This window comes from Theropithecus gelada, chromosome 11, assembly GCF_003255815.1.
Source record: "Theropithecus gelada isolate Dixy chromosome 11, Tgel_1.0, whole genome shotgun sequence".
Classification (NCBI taxonomy): Eukaryota; Metazoa; Chordata; class Mammalia; order Primates; family Cercopithecidae; genus Theropithecus; species Theropithecus gelada.
The window spans coordinates 123,643,795-123,668,953 of NC_037679.1; the positions used below are offsets into that span (position 1 = coordinate 123,643,795).

General features: G+C 39.8%; 1 protein-coding gene across 3 annotated transcripts in view; it reads right to left on the reverse strand.

The window, feature by feature from the left end:
• The window catches only part of TMTC1 (transmembrane and tetratricopeptide repeat containing 1), a 286,278-nt gene that overhangs the window by 116,799 nt on the left and 144,320 nt on the right, over window positions 1-25,159 (reverse strand). For all 3 annotated transcript variants that reach the window (XM_025402401.1, XM_025402400.1, XM_025402399.1), the window contains one exon: window positions 16,131-16,320. In XM_025402401.1, the coding sequence (XP_025258186.1) occupies window positions 16,131-16,320 (190 nt within the window). The remainder of the gene's footprint in view (window positions 1-16,130; window positions 16,321-25,159) is intronic.

Consider the following 25,159-nt stretch of genomic DNA (forward strand, 5'->3'; position numbering starts at 1 on the left):
TCTTATATCTTTATTCTCTATACTCTTAATATTGTTTGAACCAATGAGTGCCCAATTAAATCTCTAATGTTTTATCTTACTGTTTACCACTATGTTTTTCCTCTCCAAATGCACTGTCCTTTACTTACATATTCCCTACATATTTCTTCTGCTTGTTTCAAAAATGTCTGTCAGTTTTTAAGATCATTTTCCATTTCCATCACACCACGGGGTATGTGGCGGCTCACTCCAGTTAGTCATGCAATTAGTCATGCCTCTGCCTACAAGAGACACAAAGTACCAGGAGCAGGCAGGCAGATGACGAAGGGAACCATCAGACACTTCCACCCCAATTCACGTGCTTTGTCAAAGCACTCTTGAAAATTTTCCCATCCTCATTGTGGTTCTCTTGGAAAAACCTGCTCACTGATTATTCATTTGTTCAACAGATATGTTTCATTGCTATCTAAAAAGATAGTCTCTTTGGGCACTGTACTTACTTAGAGGCAAACACTTAAAGAATTTAGCAATCAATCACTCCCATCTCTTTTGTATTTTCCAGGTACTAGTCTAGGCTCTTGGGAAAACATCAGTAAACAAAACAGATGACAGAGAGAGAAAATCCTGCCTTTCCAGAGAGGAAAAGAGAGAAAGAGACCATGAGAGAGTGAGTCAGCGAGCCTGGTAAGGGGTATCTGTTATATACAGATTGTGGGCAAGAAACGGAGTGCAATTCTAAACACAATGGTAGGCTGCACTGAGAAGGTGGCAATCAAGCAAGTCTTGGAGAAGATGAAGGAGTCGGCCACAACACTCATTTCACAGTAGAAAATGAGTTAGGAAGTAGCGAGGGAGATAATGGAGTGGGCACTGGATGGGACCAGCACATGTAGAACTTGTCAGGTCACTATAAAGGTGATGACTATTATTACTGTCAGAGAAATAAGGGACCATCAGAAGATTTTAAACACAAGAAGGGCATGATCTGACTTACATTTTAAAGTAATCACCCTGGCCACTGTGTTGAGGAATAGACTGGACCTTGGCACAAGGGTAGAAGCAGGAAAAATGGATAGAAGGCTATGGCAATAATCCAAATGAGAGATGACAGTGGCTTGGACAGGGTAAAAAGCAGTGAAGGTGTTGAGAAGCCGTCAGTGTCTAGATGCATTTTGAAAATATGGTTGACAGAATTTTCTTGATAGATGAAATATGAAATTCTAGACAGAGAAAGAGAAAAAAGGAAACCCCCAAAATTTTGGCTGAGGTAACTAGCAGAATGCACTGAGATGAAAAATGCTATTGAGGCAACACACTGAATGGGTAAAGTCAGAAGTTAATTTCAGAATGTTGAATTTGAGATAATAGTATGGAGATGCATGTATATAGATGACACTTTCCTTATTGAACAACCCTAGGTCCTACATATATTATTTCACTTATTTTTATTATATTACAGGTGAAAAATAATTTTTAATACTCATCAATGTTTTTGCTATGTAATAATGTAGACATATAAACATTAAAGCTCATATTACAAACTTGTTTTCTTTCTAATACTCTATGCTTCCTCCTTAGCCAATGCACATGTAAAAATAAGGAATTTTAGACTTTTTTTTTTTTTGATGGAGGGATGATTCTTCCCAGGGTTGTATTTATCACCCTTGCACTCCCTTTATAGGCTCCTCGGGCATTGCACTTAAGCTAATCTTAACCTAAAGAATCTGACAATCAATTGTTATAGTCTCCTCTGTGTTTTCCAACTCAGTAAACACTTTCCAGTAGGCTTTTTGTCTAAAGGGACTTGTTTTAGCTGCTTTTATCTCTGGGACTCCTAACTGCATATTTCAGGGTTTTCTCAGAACAAGATGGAAAAACGTGTGCTCCTTTAAATAGAAATGTCATGTTCTGGATGGAAATGGAAAGGACAGAATGCTTCTAGATGTTACAAAAATATCTTCTGACCTTTGTAACAGTTTAAAAGCAATCAGAAGCATTGTCTGCTAAGTGTTAAATGAGCTGTTTTTATGAAAATATGAATCATTATGAGAAATAACAAGTATAAAAATGAAGATTCCTTCTCAAAAGGTGGCATTTGCTCTGAGTAAAGGCAAATAATAATATAGACTATGAAATCTCACTGAGAATCACAAAGCATCCAAATCAGGGAAAATAAACTAAAGCTGTTAGTGATGTCTAATAGCTTCTTCTTCCATTATACATATATCTAAGACTCACTAACAAACTCAGTGAGTCTTCCAACTGAGGGGTAAATAAAAGAGGGGTAGGTAAGTCATTTTCTTATTAAATATGTAAAAACGTAATTGCCCTGTGAAGGCAAAGGAAAAGACAAATGATTTAGTGATGTGTAAAACTTTTGCCTGGCCTAGATCAAAAGCCAAGCAGAACACTCCAGGTACAACTGAATGGTATGTTACACATGACATGAGGAAAGAGGATTTGTAAAGGTTTCAGCTCCAGAACAAGGAGAATACTTTTACAGATGCCATATTAATAATTGACAAAAAGGCAGGTCTTGGTAAGACTGCTCAAGGGCCACTGATTTTCTGGTAGCTGCTGAACAAAGGGTTGCATTTCTAGTGTCTACTTTGTTCTAATCCCTGACACTGAGGGGAATGGAGAAATCCAGCAATGGTAGCATAATGTTTTATGAACAGCAACAACAAAAATTATTTTTTTCTTAAATCCTGCCTATTTTTGCAAAATTTTTAAATACCACTAAAGACATCCATAATCTTTCTAAAGTCTGGAGCTTTAGGTGATAGCTGCAATAGCCATTTGTAAATAAGTCACTACATTTCCCATTCTTCCTTCCCCTTGATAAATGTTCAGTTTTAACAGAGTGATTTTATGTTATATTCTGCTCTTCTGTTACATTTGAACATACTAACTTCCCAAACTATGCTTCTGCACTTAAACTCTGCATTTAAAAACGTGTTACTACTATTACCTCTTATGTCAAGAAGTTAAAGAAGCTCCCTGTCACTCAAGGTAGAGGATGAAGGGAGGTGGGGAGGAGAGCATTAACTCTTATAAGCAACAGTAATATCAAACATAGATTCTGGTCATGGAAGCATGGCTGGACTTTGATATGTATTGACTCAAGAAAAGGCAGTCAACTGGAGTTCTTTTTATAAAGGCTGATATTTCTACAAAATGGAGACAGGATCCCTCATTGTACTCCTGGGTTTAAGCTGTGACAATTTCATGATGCTGGAACAACACAGGGCTCCTCATGTGCTGGCCTCCGTACTGAGTGTTGCATGTGGCTTGCCCTGGTCCAACCTCAGTTGGTGCAGGGAGGATCAGAGAGGGGGCTCACGTAGCTGTGCAGTGGCAGAGTCTGGCCTCAGACTCAGGTTAGCGCTAATCACTCCCCTCCACAACCTCCCTTCCTCCCAGCCTCGGGACTATCATTCTGGAATCTGGGCAACACAACTCTACATGAATGCAGGGGCCACCCCCAACACAGAGGGGACTGACTTCCACTTGAGGTTGGTAGTAAATTTGAAGTGAACTAAACGAATTATTGAATTTAATGTGAGACTACCAAATGAAATCAAATGACAATCATAAGTCTGATACAGTATGTATCACATATGGCAAAGCAATGACATAAAAGTATGTGGGAAGGTCAGTACAATGGATATTCGAATATGTTCCAGTTTAAAATGAGGTACAGATCCAACTTCTCTATTTTCTAACACTGCATCAAATGAAGTGGTGAGCTCATTTTCAAACTCTCATCAGAAAGATGGTATGAAGGAAAATCTCTGCTTTGGAGCATGGCTGATGGGCCCAAGTTGTCTAAAACTACTGAGATGGAAAACTGCGACCCACAGAGCAGAACATTATCAGCACAGGAAAAAGGTGGCAGGTGGAGAAGCCAGCTGAGAGCAGGAAGAAGAGGCTGCATCAACTGGGCTGGTCAAGTCTCAGACAGAATAGCATCTCATATGATGGCTGGTGGTCGGGGTGAGAAGGACTCATGGCACTAGTGGTCGGGGTGAGAAGGACCATGGCAAGGCATCATCAGGGTCCATTTATCGAATACTGCAGTGGTCTCAAAGCAGAACAAGCTGGATGGGTTGTAAATGGGCTAGAAAGATTGGACGTATAAGAGCATGAAGAGGATTTTCATGAATTGAGGTTACAAAAAGAACACAGAATGTGCTGTTTGTAAAGAATGGGAACTGAAAAGAGGAATGTAGGCCTGAGGAAAAAAGAAAAATCCATGTTGGCATAAAGCCATTCACTATTAAACGCAATCTTCATTCCCCAAGTTCAATTTTATTTTACCATTCAATATATTAAAACATGATGCTTATTTTACTAGGTTTCATAACTGCTATTCTGGAATTTAGTGATCCTTGTGCCATAATACCATAACCTATTATTTGGCTGAGCTAAATGCAAATAATTTCCAGCAATCAGCAAGTGTGTTCAGTTCAATCATATGGATCTATGGTAGTACAATGTTGTACCCCAGGGATTGAAAAATGTATGTGACAATGATGAAACTGAATAGCTGTGAAAGACTGCATGGGCAGCAAAGCTCTAAATATTTACTACCTTGTTCTTTCTTTTAAAAACGTTTGCCATTTCTTGGTCTATGCTATTGTATTGTGTTTATTCCCATAAGCTGCTCCAAGTCCCTTTTGGAATGAGGCGAGGATGCCAATAAGCAAATAATCACTTTCCAATAGTGGCTCTTGTTTTGATCTTACCTTCTTGTTGAGATGTGTGGGAATTTTATTTAAAGAGAGATCACAGGCTGACAGTCTCTGCTTATCAGCTCTGTGTGGTGTTGTGGTGAGTAGGTTGATGGGGGCTGTGACATGGACCAGCATGGAGGTAAATCCAGAGCGAGGCTGAGAACAGGCATGAAAGGAGATCCCAGAGATGACGAAGGCCTTCCCTGAGTGCGGAGCGGCATTAGCCCTACCCCACCCCCACCCTCCATTTCCACCAAGTTGTTGCGAGTAGTCACCTCTACCAGTCCGGCTGCAGATTTTTCCCCACGTGGACATGAAAGTTTGGCTTGTTTCCCAGGGCTCAGTGCTGCAGCCTGTGATTTGTGTTGGTTGCAAAACTACCACCCTACTAAAAATTTAAAAAACAAATAAAAACCAAAACCCTCAAACGTATACCTGTGAGGTGAGGGGAGGGGAGAGACAGGACTTCTATCGCCCGATGTTCATTCTCAAAAGACATCTCATGATTGAGGCGATTACTAAGAAAGTCAGGTATCAGTAGCCCCCTTCTTTTTCTCTCATGTTTTCCTTTTGTAAGTATCCTACAAGATTACGAAAGGTATAAAAATACCTTAAAATCTCAAGACACTCTGTGAGAATGTAATAAAGAACCAATACCAAATAAATTACTCTTAAATATAATTTAATGGTGTTTCCTCTGTAATGCAGGGAAACCACATTAGAGAACATGGGAAATTGGGAACTATAAAGAATAGGACTGACTAATGGTATTAACTCCTCTAAATAATCCAAAATAGACTGGCTGCTTTCCTTATATATGTCACTTTTTATTGCAAGTCAACAGTCTGACATAAAGTCTGTAAGAGTCATAAAGAAAAACCCAAGTGCATTTTCAGCCATGGTTCTCCGGGGGCATACACACTCACTATTCATAGCAAATAATGGAATATTCAGCCTTTGTGGCTTAAATATCCTTTATCTCTTACCGTACATACATTCCCACAGAGTGATTACCCTCATCACGAAGGGTCAGAGCAAATTAGTTCACTTTAAAATTCATGGTTAAAAACAACTCGAGCCAATAAGAAATTTCTAGATTATTCTCTACATTATGTAATATAAGTTCAAATGACTTTCTAGAGAATGAATGGTGTGTGAATAGAAGGAGGAGACGAAGGAGAGGCACAGAATGAGATAAATTCTACTCTTAAATTCTCAAAGATGCCAACTGAGCTCTTCCGTGATAAATAATAAACTACTCCACAAGGTCTTAAATTTCGTATGCCCTGAAAACAGGACAAACTAGAAACAATCTCTAAATTCATTGTGTGGTTATTTCTAGAGAAAGGAACATTTAGATTCTGTATTCTGCCTCTCCCACTCAATTCTGGACAAGATCTTGTCAAAAGTAAAACATCTACTCTTTGAGTTGCTTACCCACAGAAACAGTTCAACTAGATATGGAAGTGGCCCGGAATAGTCTGAAGTATGTAATGGTGTCTAACATAACTTACTTCTAAAAAAGAAAGAATTCGTTTTTGTTTTCCATAATTATAAAAATGTAGAGGAACAGGTATTCAACAGAGGCCTATGAAAAGCAGGTTGTGGGGGTTGGTTTTGGCAGATGACACACCTGCTGTTTTACATGACTTAATTTGTCTTATATGACTTAATTTGTAGTTTTATAAAGTTAATTATTGAAATGTTAATAAAATGCAAATAAGTAAAATACAAATGTATTAGGAAAGAGTATGCTCCCACCTCCACCTATCAGGTGTCCTGGTTGATGATAAAATAGGAAGCAAGAAGAAGGTTTTTGGTAAATTGGAGAAGAAACAAAGATTAAAAGCATATATATTGGCCAAAATGACGCAACAAAAGCTGGTTAATATTAGTAAAAGAGGATGGGCGCTGTGGCTCACACCTGTAATCCTAACACTTTGAGAGGCTGAGGCAGGTGGGTCACGAGGTCAGGAGTCTGAGACAAGCCTGGCCAACTTGGCGAAACCCTGTCTCTACTGAAAATACAAAAATTAACCAGGCGCATTGGCGGTTGCCTGTAATTCCATCTACTCGGGAGGCTGAGGCAGGAGAATTGCTTGAACCCAGGAGATGGAGGTTGCAGGGAGCCGAGATCGTGCCACTACACTCTAGCCTGGGTGACAGAGCAAGACTCTGGCTCAAAAAATAAATAAATAAAATAAAATAAAATAAAATAAAATAAAAGCAAGATATGCATGTCTTACAAATCTTTAGTGACTTTAAGGCTGTTCTTTTCCTTCAGTCCCCACCTCCTATACTCCACGGACACACACAAAAGCAGCTAAAGGACCTGAATTCTCTTTTTTTTTTTTTTTTTTTTTTTTGAGACGGAGTCTCTGTTGCCCTGGCTGGAGTGCAGTGACACAATCTCGGCTCACTGCAACTTCTACCTTCCAGGTTCAAGTGATTCTCGTGCCTCAGCCGTCTCAGCAGCTGGGATTACAGGCACCCACCGTCATGCCCAGCTACTTTTTATATTTTTAGTAAAGACGGGGTTTCACCATGTTGCCCAGGCTGGTCTCAAACTCCTGACCTCAGGTGATCCACCCGCCTTGGCCTCCCAAAGTGCTGGGATTACAAGCGTGAGCCACTGTGCCCGGCAAGGACCTGAATTCCTTCCTCTAGTCTTATTTCCTCCCCTGGCCTGGGCCCACCAAGAAGAAAACTAAACAAAACAGAGCGAGAAGCCAACTGGAAGAAGTATGGCAAAAGAAAGGACAGTAGGCGAAGGCTTAAAAAGATAGAAGTTTGATACTGTTTGGGTGCATGGTATCATACATCGTATCGCACACACTCACTCCTTAATCGCGCTGATATCAACTCATATGGCTGTACCCTGCCCACTTGGCTCCAGTCATCTCAGCCTCCTTACTGTCTATGACGGGTCCAGTACTTTCCTGCCTCAGGGCCTCAGCACTGGCTTTCCCTGCTCTTGGAATGCTCTTCCCCAAACAGCCACATGACTCACCCTTTCACTTCCTTTATGTCTCTGCTCCAATATCGCCTTATCTGTGAGGTGATGTGAGACCTCTTCACATCACCTAATATTTGACATATCAAGACATATTTTAAGTGTTTAAGTGTAAGCTCCATGCAGGTGGGACTTTCATTTTGTTCACTGTGCTAATCACAGCAACCAAAAGGCACTCAATCAATACTAAGACAAGGACAGAGGAAAAAGTAGTGATGCTACAAAGAACATATTCTCCTTTCAATATAAGCCAAGGTTGTTTTTTATGATTGAGAATCAATCAAAGGTGAAAATAAAAGAAAGATTTCCCATGACTCTCTGGACTCACTGCATACGCTTGTTCATCCGGTATTTTTTTCTTGGTAATATATAGCTTCACTATCTCAAGATTTATGGATATAATCAGGGATTATAAAATAATTTCAGCTCGATACTTGCTGATTCAGTACACAACTCATTTGGAAATATTTCAGGTGGACAGACTTGTGCTTATTCTGCTGACATTATTATAAACATTTCATCTATTGTTTCTTTTTAACACAGAACAATGTCCATAAAGCATGACACCTATGTTCATAAAAGTTTAATCCTCCTGTTTACTGCTTCAGAGTCAAAGCCCTTACCATCATGTCCTTAGTAATTCATCATCGCACACACACAAAACAGGATTATTCCCACTTCGAGAGGTTACTAACTAGTTGGAGAACCTGACTCTAAGGCCTGATTCCTATCTCCCTTCTGGTGTGGAAGCAGATCAAGAAAAGTGAAACCAGGCCACAAAAACATGAGCAAAGCTCTGTCTCCAACCTCTGAAAGAAGAACATGTGGAGAGTGTAAGTGGACAAGAATTGTCAGAGGCTCTAGTTAATCGATTGCAAGAATTTTCAAGATGAAAGCCACCACAGAAGGGTTCAATCTTAACTATCCCCACAGCTGGAATGCTCTGCTAATTTTTAAGGATGCATTAAAGTGATTATGAAACAAACTCCCTGAAAGAAAAGGATTAACAGCCTTTCACAGAGGAAGTTTCCATTCATTCATCATGTTATCAATGACACTCTGGGGAAGGCCAAGACTTGCCTGTGTGCGAGGCCTACTGCCATCATGAGAGGTTATGTTTAACACACTTGACCGAGATGACAGTCTGTGGGGAATCCCCAGTCTCCTTAATTAGCTGGGAAAAAGTCAAGAAAAACCCTTTCCGATATACTCATTCAGGCTCCACTATATGTGCTTCTGCAGATCAGTTACAATACAGCAGGCACGCCAAACCATGAGCTAAGGTCAGATAATAATAAAACAAACCTCATACTCAACCCCAAATATTTCATGCAGCTGTTGAGCATGGTGCTTTTCAAGTCTTTAGATACACGTCTTACAAGAAAAGATTTTCTAGACTAAAATCTGATTAAACGGAATTGCTAACTTTTTGCAGTTTTATTCATTTAGATAATAGATACTGAGTGGCAAATTTAGACAATAAATTAAAAAAATTTAGGTAATAAATATTGACTGGGCAAGTTCCTAGTGATAGAAGTATGGCAGTGAACAAGACACAAAAAAATATTTTTCCTCATGGGGCTCATGCTCTGGTTGGCAGAAATAGGCATTAAGTAAAATAACCAAACTATATAGTATTTTAGAACTTGAAGTTTAAGTGAAGGGAGTTAAAAAGTAAAAGGAAGATAAAGAAAGGAGTAGAGAGTATATGACTACCTTTTAAATAGGATGGTTAAAGTAGGCCTTACTAACAAGGTGAAATTTGAGCTCAAGTTTATGTAACTAATTGGCATGCCAGAGTTTCTTGAGGATGGTTATTTACATGATCCTTGCTTTATAAAATTCATTTACAACAAGATGTATCAGATGGTTACTTTAAAATAAGGTGTTTGGGGGGAAAGAATACCCTCTTCAAAAAATGATGCAGAGAAAACTGGATAAGCACATGCAAAAGAATGAAGTTGGATCCCTACTTCACTGCACACCCAAAGATTAACTCAAAATGAATCAGTGACCTAAATATAAGAGCTAACACCACAAAACTCTTAGAAGAAAACAGTCGTAAATCTTGATGACCTTGAATTTGGCCATGCATTTTTAGATTTGACAGTAAAAGCATGATAGAAAAAGAAAAGCATTGCTAAACTGGATTTCACAAAAATTAAAAACTTTTGGTCAGGCACGGTGGCTCATGCCTGTAATCCCAGCACTTTGGGAGGCCATGGTAGGTGGGTCACCTGAGGTCTAGAGTTCAAGACCAGCTTGGCCAACATAGCAAAACCCTGTCTCTACTAAAAATATAAAAAATGAGCTGAGCTTGGTGGCAGGTGCCTGTAATCCCAGCTACTCAGGAGGCTGAAGTAGGAGAATCGCTTGAACCTGAGAGGCAGACATTGCAGTGAACTGAGATCGTGCCATTGCACTCCAGTCTAGGCAACAAGAGCGAAACTCCATCTCAAAAAAAAAAAAACAATAATAAATAAAAAACTTTTGTGCATCAAAGGACATTATCAAGAATGTAAAAGGCCAAGCTATGGAATGATAGACAGTATTTGCAAATCAAATATCTTTTAGGGATTTAATATCCTGAATATATAAATAACTCTTACAACTCAACAACAAAAAGACAACCCAATTAAAAAGTGGGCAAAGGACCTAAATAGACATTTCTCCAGAGAAGATATAATGAGGATGACCAATAAACATGTGAAAGGATGCTCAACTTCATTGATCATTAAGGAAATGCAAATCACAACAACAATAAGTTACCTCTTCAGACTCAGTAGGATAGCTTTAATTAAAATAACAAAAGATAAATAACAAGTGTTAGTTGGGATGCAGAGAAATATGAGCTCTTGTACATTGCTGGAGGGAATGCAACATGGTGCAGCCACTATGGAAGTTTGTCATTTCTTCAAAAAGTTAAAAGTTGAATTACTTTATGACTCAGTAATTCCACTCCTAGTTACATGCTCTAGAGAAATGAAAATATATATCCACAAAGAAACTTGTATGCAAATATGTACAGTAGTGTTATTTTTAGTAGTCCAAAAAGAAAAAAAAACATTGAAAGTAGGAAAACATTGAATGTCCATCTATGAATAAATGGATAAGCAAATTGTGGTATATGCTAAAGGTATTAAATATTCTGGTACATTTACTTAAATTACTTGAATATAAGTTAATAACATTTGAAAAACAGCAGATGCAAAAAGATCACTTTAACCTTCTTGTTATTTCTTAAAGCAGAAAATACGATTCTCATGTAAAAGATGCCCTCCCCATACCAAAAAGACGCAGCTTCCTTATCCTCAAAGATGAGAAATATAACCGGAGAGAATCATGTACAGACCTTGTTAAAGTAACTCTTATCTTCTAAGCTTCCCCACATAATTTAGTTATACCTTCACTATTTACTATTCTTTATCCAATCCAATTTATAAGTAACAGACTTCAACTGCCTCTTTGACTCTTTAATTCTTCATGAGGGCACCTGTGACATGTAAAACTTGTATTAAATAAATGTGTATGTTTTTGCCCATTTATCTTATGTCAATTTAATTATTGAACATACGCGGGACCCTAAGTGGATGGAGGTGGAGTTTTTCTGCCCCTACATTACATACAATGGAATATGACTCAGCCATGAGAAGGAACAGCGTGCTACAACTTCAGTGAATGTCAAGAATATGGTGCTAAGTGAAAGAAGCCAGACATAGAAGATCACATGTTTTATTACTCCTGTAAACGAAAAATAAAATTGTAAGGCCTTCAGCCATCTGAACGGACCCCTCCTCTTGCTCAAGGGGTTTCCAGAGTTACCTGAAAATCTAGTTCAGGCCATGATGAAAGAGCGGGTTGGACATACCTCATTATACCCCACCAGCACTAACATCAACATAGACTTCATAAGAAACATTTACAGTCTATTCTCTCTAAAGCCTGCTACTTGGAGGCTTCATCTGCATGGTATAAACAAGGTCTCTACAACCCTCTATTGTAACCCAGGCATTCCTTTCTTTTTACATTTTATTATTATTATTATTATTATTATTATTATTATTATTATTTTGAGACAGACTTCACTCTGTCACCCAGGCTGGAGTGCAGTGGTGTGATCTCGGCTCACTGCAACCTCCACCTCCTGGGTTCAAGAGATTCTTCCACCTTAGCCTGACAAGTAGCTAGAACTACAGGCGCATACCACCATGCCCGGCTAATTTTTGTTTTTTTAGTAGAGATGGGGTTTCGCCATGTTGGCCAGGCTGGTCTTCAACTCCTGGCCTCAAGTTTTCTGCTCGCCTCGGCCTCCCAAAGTGCTGGGGTTACAGGCATCAGGGACCGTGCCTGGCCTCAGGCATTCCTTTCTATTGATAATAACTCTTTCAACAAATTGCCAATCAGAAAATTTTTAAAGCTACCTATGACCTGGATGTGCCTCCACCCTTCAAGTTGTTCTGCCCTTCCATATCGAGCCAATGTATGTTTTACACATATGATTGATGTCTCAGGTCTCCCTAAAATGTACAAAAGTGAGCTGTACCCCTACCACATAGGGCACTTGTAGTCAGGACCTCCTGAGGCTGTGCCACAGGTGTGTCCTTCACCTTGGCAAAATAAGCTTTCTAAATTGGCTGAGGCCAGTCTTGGACATTTGGGGTTCACCCTCCTTTTATATTCTATACCCAGAATAGGCAAATTAATAGAGACAGAAAGCAAATTAAAGGTTATCAGGGGATGGAGGAGGGGAAAGCTGAGAGTGATTACTTAATAAGTATGCGGTTGTTTTATGGGGTAATGAAAAAGCTTTGAAACTAGAAAGTGCTGGCAGTTGTATAACACTGTAAATACACTAAATGCCACTAAATTGTACTCTTTAAAATAGTTAATTGTATGTTATATAACTTTCACTTTAATTTTTAAAAGGTGTTTTAATCATGCAAATTTTTTTCATTCAATTTTCAGGACTGTCCTTATGTTTTATGTTTAAATTTCAGTTCTGTATTCATTCCAGACTTTTACCTATTTGCAATATTTCATCATTTTTTATACTTTATTGAGGTAAAGTTACCATACAACAAATTCACCCATTTTAAGTATATATTTTGGTGAGATTCACTACCACAGTCATATTTTAAAAAGCATAAAATATTAACTGTAGTCCTCGTGCTGTGCATTAGATCTCCAGATTCATTCATCCTCCATATCTTCAATTTCATACCCTTTGACCTACATCTCCCCAAATCCTTTGATACAGCATGCTGTAGACCTTAAATATGTACAATAAAAATAAAATTTAAAAAAAAAAAAGCATAAAACACCTCAAAATGTTATTTCAAGTTATAGTCAACCTCCAACCCCACATGTGTTCTGTCATTACGCCTTTTTTAGAATTTCACATGAATGGAATCATATAGGGTATTTAGTTTGTTTTTATGCTGCTATGAAGAAATACCCAAAACTAGGTAATTTATAAAGAAAACAGGTTTAATTGACTCACAGTTCTGCATGGCTGGGGAGGTCTCAGGAAATTTATAATCATAGTGGAAGGTGAAGAGGAAGCAGGGACCTTGGGCAGCAGGAGACAGAATGAGTGCTGAGCAAAGGGAGAAAAAACCCTTATAAAACCAAAAGATCTAATGAGAACTCTCTCACTATCACAAGAACAGCATGTGGGTAACTGCCCCCATGAGCCAATTATCTCTCACAGGGTCCCTCCCATGACATGTGGGGATTATGGGGACTATAATGCAAGATGAGATTTGGGTGGGGACACAGCCAAACCACATCATATAGCATACACTCTTATATGTCTGGTTTATTTCACTTAGCACCATGTTCATCCATGTCCGTCCACATTGTTTTATGTATTCGTAGTTTGTCCCTTAAAATTTCTGAATAGTTGATGACACTGAGTTTGTCCAATTGCATGTTAGGTCATTAGATTTTTCCCAATTTGTCTGCTATTATAAATAAAGCTGTATGAATATTCATGGACAAGATATTCATGTGGACATGTTTTCATTTCTTTTCAGTAGGTGGAAATGGATAGAGCTGTTTAATTTTATGTTTAACTTTTTAAGAAACTTCCAAATTTTTCCAAAGTGTCTGTATCATTTTTTATTCCCATCAGTAATGTATGAGGATTCCAGTTGCTCCACATTGGCCAATACTCAGTGTTGGGAATCTTTTCAATGATAGTCATTATAGTGAGAGTATAATGGTATCTCTTTGCGGATTTAATTTGAAGTTCCCTAATGACTAATGATGCTGAGCATCTTTTCATGTATTTGTTAAAAAATTTTGCATATCTTCTTCTGTGAAGTGTCCACTTGAATCTTTTCTCCATTTTAGTTTTTGTCTTCTTATTATTGCGTTTTAAGAGCACTTTAAATATTCCAGATACAAGGCCTTTGTAGATTTATGTTTTACAAATATTTTCTCCCAATTTGTGGCTTGCCTCTTCATTTAATTCACATTATCTTTTGATGAAAAGAATATTTAATTTTGAAGATGTCCAATTCATCAACTTTTTCTTTTACAGTTTTCACATTAAATGTTCTAAGAAATATTTGCTTAAGTCAAATTCACAAAGATTTTCTCCTTTTCTTTTAGAAATTATGGTGTAATTTACTTTTTTGTTTAGGGCTATGATCCACTTAGAATTAATTTTTGTATACTGTATAATGTAAGGATTAAGATTCATATTTTTTCCTTACAGATATTCAGTTACATTTTTAAAAGACCATTGTTTCTCCATTGAATTACTTTGATAACTATGTCAAAAATCAGTTGGTCCCATTAGTGTAGATTTAGCCCTGAATTCTCAATTCTATTCCATTTCCTATTGACATTTTTTTTAAAAAAATGAGTTTGGTCACACACTCCTGTTTCTTCACATTTCTAGTAATATTTGGTTAAACTGGGTGTTGCATGTCATACATTGTAGGGACCCTAGATTCTATTTTGTTCTTCTGAAATTGTTAGTTTTCCTGTTTGAATACATTTGATGAGCTTCCATAGACTCAAACTGGAAAATCTGTTTCTCTGCAGAATGCTGAAATTATTACTCAGTCCTTTTCTTCTTTTGCCTGGATTTCTGGGGATCTCTCTTGTGCCAACATGGCTTTGTGATCAGTCAATGATTTGGGCAGAGGTTATACATGGATAACTCACGCCAGTGAATTTCCCAATCTCTGCTGCTCAACTCGTGTATGTGCTGAAGAATGCATACAAACTTGCAGCAAATAAGTCTCCCAGAGCTTTTAATTTTGCTTGTGTATATGTCATTTAACAGCCATGAATGCATGGAGAGTATATTACCTCTGCTCTTCTATATTTCTCTTGCTTCCAAAACTTTCCCTTCAATTTTTGCTGCCCTGTTTCTTTCCCAAATCAAATTTTTCCAAAATTGTAAAACTTTCCAAAGTTTACCAGCCAATTCCAACCAGTAAACTTATGGATTTTTACTGCTAGATCTGACAGGATGGAGAGAACTTACCTTCAGGTAAAAGCATCTTACCCAATGGAGTAGCAGTTTTTCATAAGTAAACATTTTCAAGTTTTTTGCCGAAATGATTTGTCTGTGTCACCACCCAAATCTCATCTTGAATTGTAGTTCCCATAATTCCCACATGTTGTGCGGACCAAGTGGAGATAATTAAATCATGGGGGCAGTTTCCCCCATTCTGCTCTTTGTGATAGTGAGGTAATTCTCACTAGATATGATGGTTTTATAAGGGACTTTCCCCTTCACTGGACACTCATTATTCTCTCTCCTGCCGCCTTGTGAAGAAGGACATGTTTGCTTCCCCTTCTGCCCTGACTGTAAGTTTCCTAAGGCCTCCCCAGCCCTGCATAACTGTGAGCTAACTAAACCTCTTTCCTTTATAAATTATTCAGTCTCAGGTATGTCCTTATAGCAGCATGAGAATGAACTAGAATATTTGCCTTTGGTCTTTGGTCATTTTTGAAATAGTTGTATTTAATAATTTTGTAGTTTTATACTTTTGGGGGAGGTAGTGGAAGAAATGACCCAACTACCTCTGGCATTCATTTATGAAAGTAGAGTCTTAACCACATTTTAAGCATTTATAAATAGGTTATTTACCACAATTTCATTTATCATTATATTAAATCAAATAAATTACTTTGAAAATTAGCCAACCACAGCAGTAACTTCTCATTTACAAACATCAAGCTTCAGATCAATACAGGGTTAGTAGAAACAGTCAAAAAATCTATAAAGTGGCCATGGTATATTATTACCAGCTACAAAACATTTAAATACACAAAGAGAGGAGATTCAATTTACACCCAGACCACCTGCACAAAAAAGAACATTATGGGCATAGAATATCTGTCTTCAAATGCAGAGTTCATTCTATTTTCGAAAAAATTACCTTAAAGGCTGCTAAGCAGTGCAGGCTCAATAAGGCCATCACAACTGCCAGAAGGATGGTGGCTAAGTTCCGCATGTCCCATATGGTCTCCACCAAAGGAATACTGCCGACCTGCCAGTCGTAGCACAGGGTCACAGGTGCAAGCAGAAGCCACACGTTGAACGCTAAGAGGTAGGAATAGGTGAGGAATCTATAAAGAGAAGAAGAATCACTGAAACACTGCTCAAGAACCATGATATTCTGTAAGCACTCAGTCACCATAATTTTATTAAATAGCATTTCTACCCAGTCAATGTTATCTCGGAGGAGAAGACAATGGAAGATGGAAAGCCATTCACTCATTTATTTATTAAATTGATAGATTTGGGATATATCTAATAGGTTCTGGCCACTCTGAAGTGCTGACCTTTTAATGGTGAACAAATACAGATACAGTTTCCATGACATATATTTTAAAATTATCATACAAATAAATATATTACAACCAGAAATAAATGCTATGAAGGAAATGTCTGACAAAAGCACATGACAGAAATGTCACTCTGTTTCAGACATGATTCCTTGGATAAGAGACATTTGAACTGTCCCGTCTTAATAGTGCCCAGAATCCCGCAGTAGATTTGAAAATATTTCATCATTTTTATAATGCACTGATCTATATTGAGTTATTTCAAAAAATCAAAATATTTGTGGTATGGAGCTAATATCTCTTACTCACATACTGAGGGGCCAGGACTTGGTAGGAGGGAAACTGCAGGTGTCCTTGATGACAAGGACAGCCAGGTGGACAGAGGGACAATGGATGGAGGAGGTGTTATGCCTGTTTCCTGGCTGCAACTAGGCACTAAGGTAAAGTGGAAGGCATTCTAGTTGTTTGCCTCATTTTGGGGGTAGAGAAAATTGAATTTATTTAAATTCATTCATTCAATACATTCATTAAGCAGTGTTCTAGACCCTTGAGAACTGCACATAGCAACTTTGTTGAATCTAGGAGACGATCAAACTCTAGCATTGCCTCAGCATAAGGCTGTGTCCCTGGGATGACCCCAGCCCCTCATTAAAATGCTTACCTGAGAAATGCTGTCAGGAGAATTTATTCTTTGCTCCAGTCAACACCTAACAACAGGCCCCCAACATCCTTTTCTTACAGCATTTACAAAAATGTGCTTACGACTGTGGATACTTATCTCTTACAACACAGAAGCATCTCCGTCAAGGACCCGAGAGCCATTTCTATGAAATGTAATCATCAGGAAGGACAGGCCTCTGTCTCCCAATCTCTGGGAGCACAGAATTTTAACTTTGGTAACTGTCAGCCAGCGGACACAACTGGCCTCATTGCATCTACAGGGATCAACGCTCTATAAGTCTTCACCTCTCTGACTCTACTGAGCCCCACACTCCACCCACTCCCTCACCCTCCCTTTGAAAGGCCCAGTCACCTCTGCACAAATCAGAATGAAGCTCTGCTCCTTCCCCTACTGTCAGTAGTGATGGAGTGAAATCTGTGTTCACCACTTCAGCTCATATCTGACTGTGTTTGTCAACTTACTTGGAATTAAACAGAAGAATTAGATGAATTCCTTGTCCTCAAGGAATGTATAATCCAATAGTGAAAACAGGACACACTGAATTAAACAGGCAGAAGGAAACAGATGAACACCGTAAGAGTACAGAGTGTGAAGAGAGGTTCTCCCTCATTTGTCAGGTTTTTTTAGAGGGAATCTTGGATTGGCAAAGACATTAGATGAGATAATTTCCAAGTTACTTTCTAGTGCGAAGCATCAGTTGACCCTGAATTCCTGTCAACAAATAGCTACTGGTTTAAAGCACCTCAGTTCTCTCCTCCCCTCCCCTCTTACTGTTTGAAGGTCAGTGGTGGAAAGGAAAATCATCCGCAGCCATCAGGCTGCAGAGCAGGAGGCAGATTATTTACTGCTCAGACTCTCAAACCCCAACAAAGACATGGGTTGAAAGAGGCATGGCTATTTCAATCACGCTCAACCCTTTCCCCTCTGTTAATTTTTAACTAAAAAGTAATATACAAATAGAATAGTATACACTGAAAGTTTGATAAAATTCAGGCTTTGCTATTTAACAGCAACAAAAAAAAATGACCAAAAAAAAAAAAAAAATGCTGTTTATCTTTTAGGCTTGGACCTGCGAAATTGTTGCCTGAGAATGCCATCTCCACAGAAAAGTCATTGAATCATTTTGGGCTTCTTTTTTCACAGAGCTTTCAGGCTGATGTCATCTACTGTTCAGGCCACTAAAGGTTCTCTATGACTTAGCTTTTAGGTAAGTAGTGAACCACCAAACTTAGAAGAAAAAGTTGGGTAGCTCTGCCTCTCAGTCACATCCCAGCTCTTAAAATGACTTTAAAACTATTATCCCCTTTTTGAGGAAATAATAGATCTAGGCATGATCATCAATGGCAACAGTCATCAATGACTGCTTAACTTAATAGGTGAAACGCCAGTGAGGTCTTCTATTTATAATAGTTAAATCAGGCTAATTCTGGTGCCTAGAACTGACTAATCAACTTTAACATCAGTGAAAGGAAAATGAACAGCCTGATGTCCTCCTTATGGAAATACACACCATGCTTACGAAGTCAAAAGAAAAAACAAAATCAAACCTGAACTAATCAAGTCCTAAATCGAATTGTCAGTTTATAGCAAAGACAGGAAACAACAGAACATGCCGCATCACACCACAGGGATGCAGTGTGCAAAATCCAGACTGTGGGAAACAAAGGGCCCAGATTCTTAAACAAGTACATTGTAATTATGGGAAGAGAAGGAGGGAAAGGACATCTGCAAATTAAAAGAAACTTCAGAGACACATCAAGCAAAGTGCAGGTTTTGTTCAGATGCTAATCCAAACAAACCTCTATTAAAAATAACTACTTAGGACACAATCAGAATAAACTGAAATACTGATTGGATAGAGAGAGAATTGGCTGGGGACAATCACTGTTAAAGTGTGATAATAGTATTGTGGTAATTTTTTTTAAGAGTACTTGTATTTTAGAAATATATACTAACATACACACATATGAAATAAAATGATGTCTGGGATTTGCTTTAAAATAATTGACTAAGAGGAAGGGAAAGTAAGTAGGTGGGATATGGATGAAACAAGATGACCAGGAGTTATCACTATTGAGACTAGAAGATGGCATGCATGTGGGGTACTTCATGCCACTTTCTCTACTTTTTAACTAGGGCAAAAGGCAATAGAATTGCAATAGTAACACTTTCTTATCTTATTTCCACCCTATGGCTTGACTATGGAACATTCGGAACTGCTATGTAGAATGTATTATTTAATTTTGAGTTTATGTTTTGCCCTTGCTCTGCAAGTTGACCTCAGTTCTTTATGTCTTCTAGATGTGCAATACTGTATTGACAAAAAACAAATATAACAAAAATTTTTTAAAGTTATAATCTCAACATAGTTATTTACATATTACCAAAAGAAAAATGCTTTCACGGTGGTTCACACCTGTAATCCCAGTACTTCGGGAGGCCAAGGTGGGCGGATCACGAGGTCAAGAGATCAAGACCATCCTGGCCAACATGGTGAAACCCCTTCTCTACTAAAAATACAAAAATTAGGCGGGTGTGGTGGTGCGCACCTGTATTCCCAGCTATTTGGGAGGATGAGGCAGGAGAATCACTTGAACCTGGGAGGCGGAGGGTGCAGTGAGCTGGGCATGGTACCTCATGCTTGTAATCTCAGCACCTTGGGAGCCCTAGCTGGGAGGACTGCTTGAGCCCCAGAGTTTGAGATAAGCCTAGGCAACACACCAAGGCCTCATCTCTACAAAAAAATTTTTTAAAGAAAGCTTAGCTGGGTGTGGTGGCACACACCTGTAGTCCCAGCTACTCCAGAGGCTGAGATGAGAGGATGTATCACTTTAGCCAGGGAGGTCAAGGCTGGAGTGAGCAGTGATTTTGCCACTGCATTGCAGCCCGGAGCAACAGAGCAAGATCCTGTTTCAAAATGAAACAAAACAAAATGAGAGAGAGAAAAAAAAAAAAAACCCACAAAAGAACAACAACGACAAACAAAGAAGCCATTTGGAATCACTCCAAAAGCTAATTACACTGGAGGTAGGGGGTGGAGGGGATAGTTCAGCTAGCTGTCCAACGGCTACAGTATTTCTTTTTAATTCTTTCACGGTGAATTACGTTGAAGCAAATCATCTTATTTCTGCTATAATTTCAGAAGCAAAATAATCTGTCGAATATCTCTGCCCTGCTGTGTTATCTTTTTTAAAGCAAGTGCAAAACCAAAATGAATTTACCAATTTTCTACCACAAATTCTGTGAACAGAAGGAAAGTCACAAGAATATCTTGCCAACAAAATGGAATATGCAGCACAGAAAGCCAGGAATTCAGCTTAAACAATTTAGTCATGCATTTTCATTGATAAGCCAGAAAAGAGTGAAGAGGTTTTGTGGCCGAAAAACATGAAAGGCAAAGGCAAGCTGAAGCTGAGACTGTGGGGAAAATGGCATTCATCAAATTGCACCTAACAAAACTGTATGGCTCTTCACATCTAAATCTTCATTTTTATCGAGAAAAAAATCAAAGCGTTTTAAGTGCAAGCATATACATAAATTCTGTTCTTTGCCTCAGCAAAAACCTATCTGGCTAAGAAATAACATGAGCCTAACATATTTCTTTGCCCTAGAAAGACGTCTGTGATAGGTACATATGAAAAAATCAGGTACTGCAAGCAGAAATATACAGTTCTTGCTTGCTTTACATAAAAAAGTTATTTCTCATAGGATCTTTCTTTTACTTTTGCCTACAAAATCTTTTATCATTTTATAAATGCAGGACATTGGGTCCACTGTACACACTCACCTCCTCTTAGGAAGGGCATTTGCCAACTGTCAATATACCACTGGTGAGGAGCACCCCACCCAGCCCAGACTCTACTGATACTGCTGACACGGGAGGCGGACAGGGAAGTGCTGGGTAGAGAAGGGCAGGGTCCCTAGCTAGGGCTCCACCCTCAGGCTTGTGCTCATGGACCTAAGTGAGAACAGGCACTCCTGTTTTTGTGCCAAAATGTTGCATTTTCCAAAACCACTCTGGCCCACCATGATCCCTATCTTGTGCCCATAAAACCCCGAGACCCTAGCGAGCACAGATACAAATGACTGGACATAGAGAGGAGCAGAAGAGCACACCAACAGACCCCAGCAGACACTGGCAGGACTTCGATGGTGGAATGACACGGAATTCAGCTGGGGGCGATTGGCCAGACTCTAGGGGAAGACCACCTTCCCACTCCATCTCCCTTCTGGATCCCCATCCATGTCACTGAGAGCTACTTCTACCACTCAATAAAACCTTTCAACCCATCCGCCAAGCCCACATGTGATCTGATTTTTCTGGTACACTAGGGCAAGAACCCAGGATACAGAAAGCCCTCTGTCCTGGCGATAAGGCAGAGTCTAATTGAGCTGATTAACACAAGCCGCCTGCAGACGGCAAAGCTGAAAGAGCACACGGTAACACACACCCACCAGGGCTTCAGCAGCTGTATACACTCAACCTTAGATGCTGCCATGGGGTTGGTGCCAAAATTGCTCCCCATGACCTGCTGGTCTGCAATGCTTCTGCTAAGGGTTTGAGCAGCGGGGCACCTAAGAAGCGATCCACTCCCCCTATCATACACCCTGCGAGGGGGATAAGGGAACTCCCATTTCGCAGCTAGGTTTTGGTGATCTGTCCTGCTCCCTCCCAGACTCTTGCTTGTTTTCATCCTCATAACTCCTGAATTACTATTGATGTTTCAAAGGGTCTCCGCCTCACTGTGCCCTAGCCATGACAGGCCTACACAGGCATTACCTGATAATTACTGTCTTTAGCATCTTCTTCCCCTGCCCATAACCTTCTCCAGAACTATCCAAAGAAAGCTACTTCCTGCACTACCATCCTCAATGCACAGGGAAACTTCACTTGAATTCATCAAACATTGAGTAATTATTCTGTGCGCCTTTCTAGGTGCTAAAGGGTAGTATGATCTAGCCTCTGCCTTCTACAAGAGCATTTTCACTGCATTGCTGGTGAGAACACACACATGTTACATGGTTGACAACAGTGTAATATAAATATCAAACTGCGATGGAGTTCTAAGAAATGATAGATTAATGAGAAATGGAAGATGAAGGGAAGACATCCTAGAATCTCCACAGAATTTAATTAAGTATGTGGAGTGATGGGAGATAGTCCAGGCAGGGACACCCAAGAGTAATAGCTTCAAATTGTAAATACACATGTCATTTTTAAAGAACAGTTATGAGTACAGGATTAGAAATTGTATAATATAAAAATGATAAAAATTACTACCAGTAGAAAGTCTAAAATAAAAAAATATCATGTCAAGTATCAGTGAGGATGTGGAGCAACTAGAACTTTGAAACACTACTGTAAATTGATTAAACCACTTTGCAGAACCATAGGCAGTTTCATGAAAGCAAAATAAATGCATATTTCATGAATTAGCAATTCCACTCCTAAGTAATTCCACCCAAACAGCACTGGACACATGTGTTTACCAAAAAAACATTTAGAAGATTGTTCATAGCAGGACTTTTCTTAATAGCACCAAACTGGATACAACTCACATATCCATCTACGATAAAATGCATACATACATTATGGAATATCCATGTGATAGAAATCAATTCAGCAATGAGAATGAATGCAACAACACGGAGGAACCTCATAATGGTAATGTGGAACAAGCACAGAAGACACAAAAGAAAAGGAAATCAAGAAAAACCATCTACAGACAAGGATATATGACTGGAAGCAGGACCTGAGCTCCAGGAAACAAGGCTGGCACTAGAAAGCCACAGACAGTCCCCAGTGGAATGGATCGTGTAAAAGCAAGCAAAGTAGAAGGTGCCAGATAAGTGCTGTGCCCCCCAGGGGGCATTCCAGGGCCGAGACCCATCAGTAGTACTGAACACTTGCTGCTTAGCACCTGGGACCCATAGAGATAGGGAGACTATTTCCAAATACCCAACGAAAGAAGAAAACAGAGCCAAGCAATTCTGACCAGCTTCTCATTGTTTTCTGTTGGAGTTCTTCTGGCTTATAAGGATGAGTGGTCCAATTACTCCAGCTCAATTAAAGGTAGAGACTATTTTGAAAATTCCCAGAAGAGATGTATGGCGAGATCATGGCAGACAGGAGGCAGGACTAGATGTGGCTGCGGACAGAGCAGCGAGGGGGGCTCACATTGTGAATTTTAGCTCCAGATTGATTGCAAGAACAAATCAGCAATCCCAAGAGGACCCACAGACCCTCTTAAGAAAGAGGACTGCTCCTTTAGGACCCAGGAGACCCCCCACAAAACTGTGAGTGCCCCAACAGTGGAAGTGTTTGGAAAGGGAGACCCTCCTCTCGCAAACACATCCCCCCAACAGGAGAAGCTGAAGGTCTGTTTGTGGGAGAAGTTTCCGACTTACCCGGAGCTGAGTCAATTTGGAGAGCCAAGAGAAATACTGGGGTAGAGGAAGCAACAGAAGGGCCCTGGGAGTTCGCGGGGTCCCCTGACCCTGTCTGGCACCACAGGGATCCAATGGGAGAGAAGCAGGAGATAAAACTACACAGAGAGAAGGAAATCTCTAGCTGAAATCTGTAACAATTTGAATGGGGTGAGACGCCTCCTTGCCAGAACTCGGGGGAGGGTGCGAATCTGATGTACAGACTCCACAGGCTGGGGAAGAACCAAGCCCTCTTCTTACGCAGCTGGGAGGCAGATAGCCTTGTATCACTCTCAGCCTGGAAACGGTCTGAGGGTTGTTGAGGGGAGCACGGTGGGAGAGAGACCTGCCTTCCGTTTGTGTGGGAGCTGGGTGAGGCTTGTAACTGCCGGCTTTCCCAACTTCCCTGACAGCCTGCATGACTCAGCAAAGGCAGCCATAATCCTCCTAGGTACACAACTCCAGTGACCTGGGAATCTCACCCCCAGCCCCCACAGCAGCCTCAGCAAGACCCACCCAAGAAGAGTCTGAGCTTAGACACACCTAGCCCCGCCCCCACCTGTGGGTCCTTCCCTACCCATCCTGGTAGCAAAAGACAAAGGGCATATACTCGGGAGTTCTAGGGTCCTGCCCACCGTCGGTCCCTCCCTATACTACCACAGATGATGCTCTCTGGAAAGTGCCACCACCTGGCAGGAGGCCAACCAGCACAAAAATAGAGCATTAAACCACCAAAGCTAAGAACCCTCATGGAGCCCATTGCACACCCCAGTCACCTCCAGCAGAACAGACACTGGTATCCATGGTTGAGAGACCCACAGATGGTTCATATCACAGGACTCTGTGTAGACAACCCCTGGTATCGGCCCAGAGCCTAGTAGATTCACTGGGTGGCTAGATCCAGAAGAGAGACAATAATCACTGCAGTTTGGCTCACAGGAAGCCACATCCATAGGAAAACGGGGAGAGTACTACACCAAGGGAACACACTGTGGGACAAAAGAATCTGAACAACAGCCTTCCGTCCTAGATTTTCCCTCTGATGGAGCCTACTCAAATGAGAAAGGAACCAGAAAACCAACCCTGATAATATGACAAAACAAGGCTCTTCAACCCCCCCCCCCCCAAAAAATCACACTAGTTCACCAGCAATGGATCTAAACCAAGAAGAAATCCCTGATTTTCCTGGAAAAGAATTCAGGAGGTTAGTTATTAAGCTAATCAGGGAAGGACTAGGAAAAGGTGAAGCCCAGTGCAAGGAAATCCAAAATATGATACAAGAAGTGAAGGGAGAAATATTCAAGGAAATGGATAGCTTAAAGAAAAAACAATCAAAACTTCAGGAAACTTTGGACACATGTTTAGAAATGTGAAATGCTCTGGAAGGTCTCAGCAATAGAATTGAACAAGTAGAAGAAGAAATTCAGAGCTTGAAGACAAGGTCTTTGAATTAACCCAATCCAACAAAGACAAAGAAAAAAGTATAAGAAAATATGAACAAAGCCTCCAAGA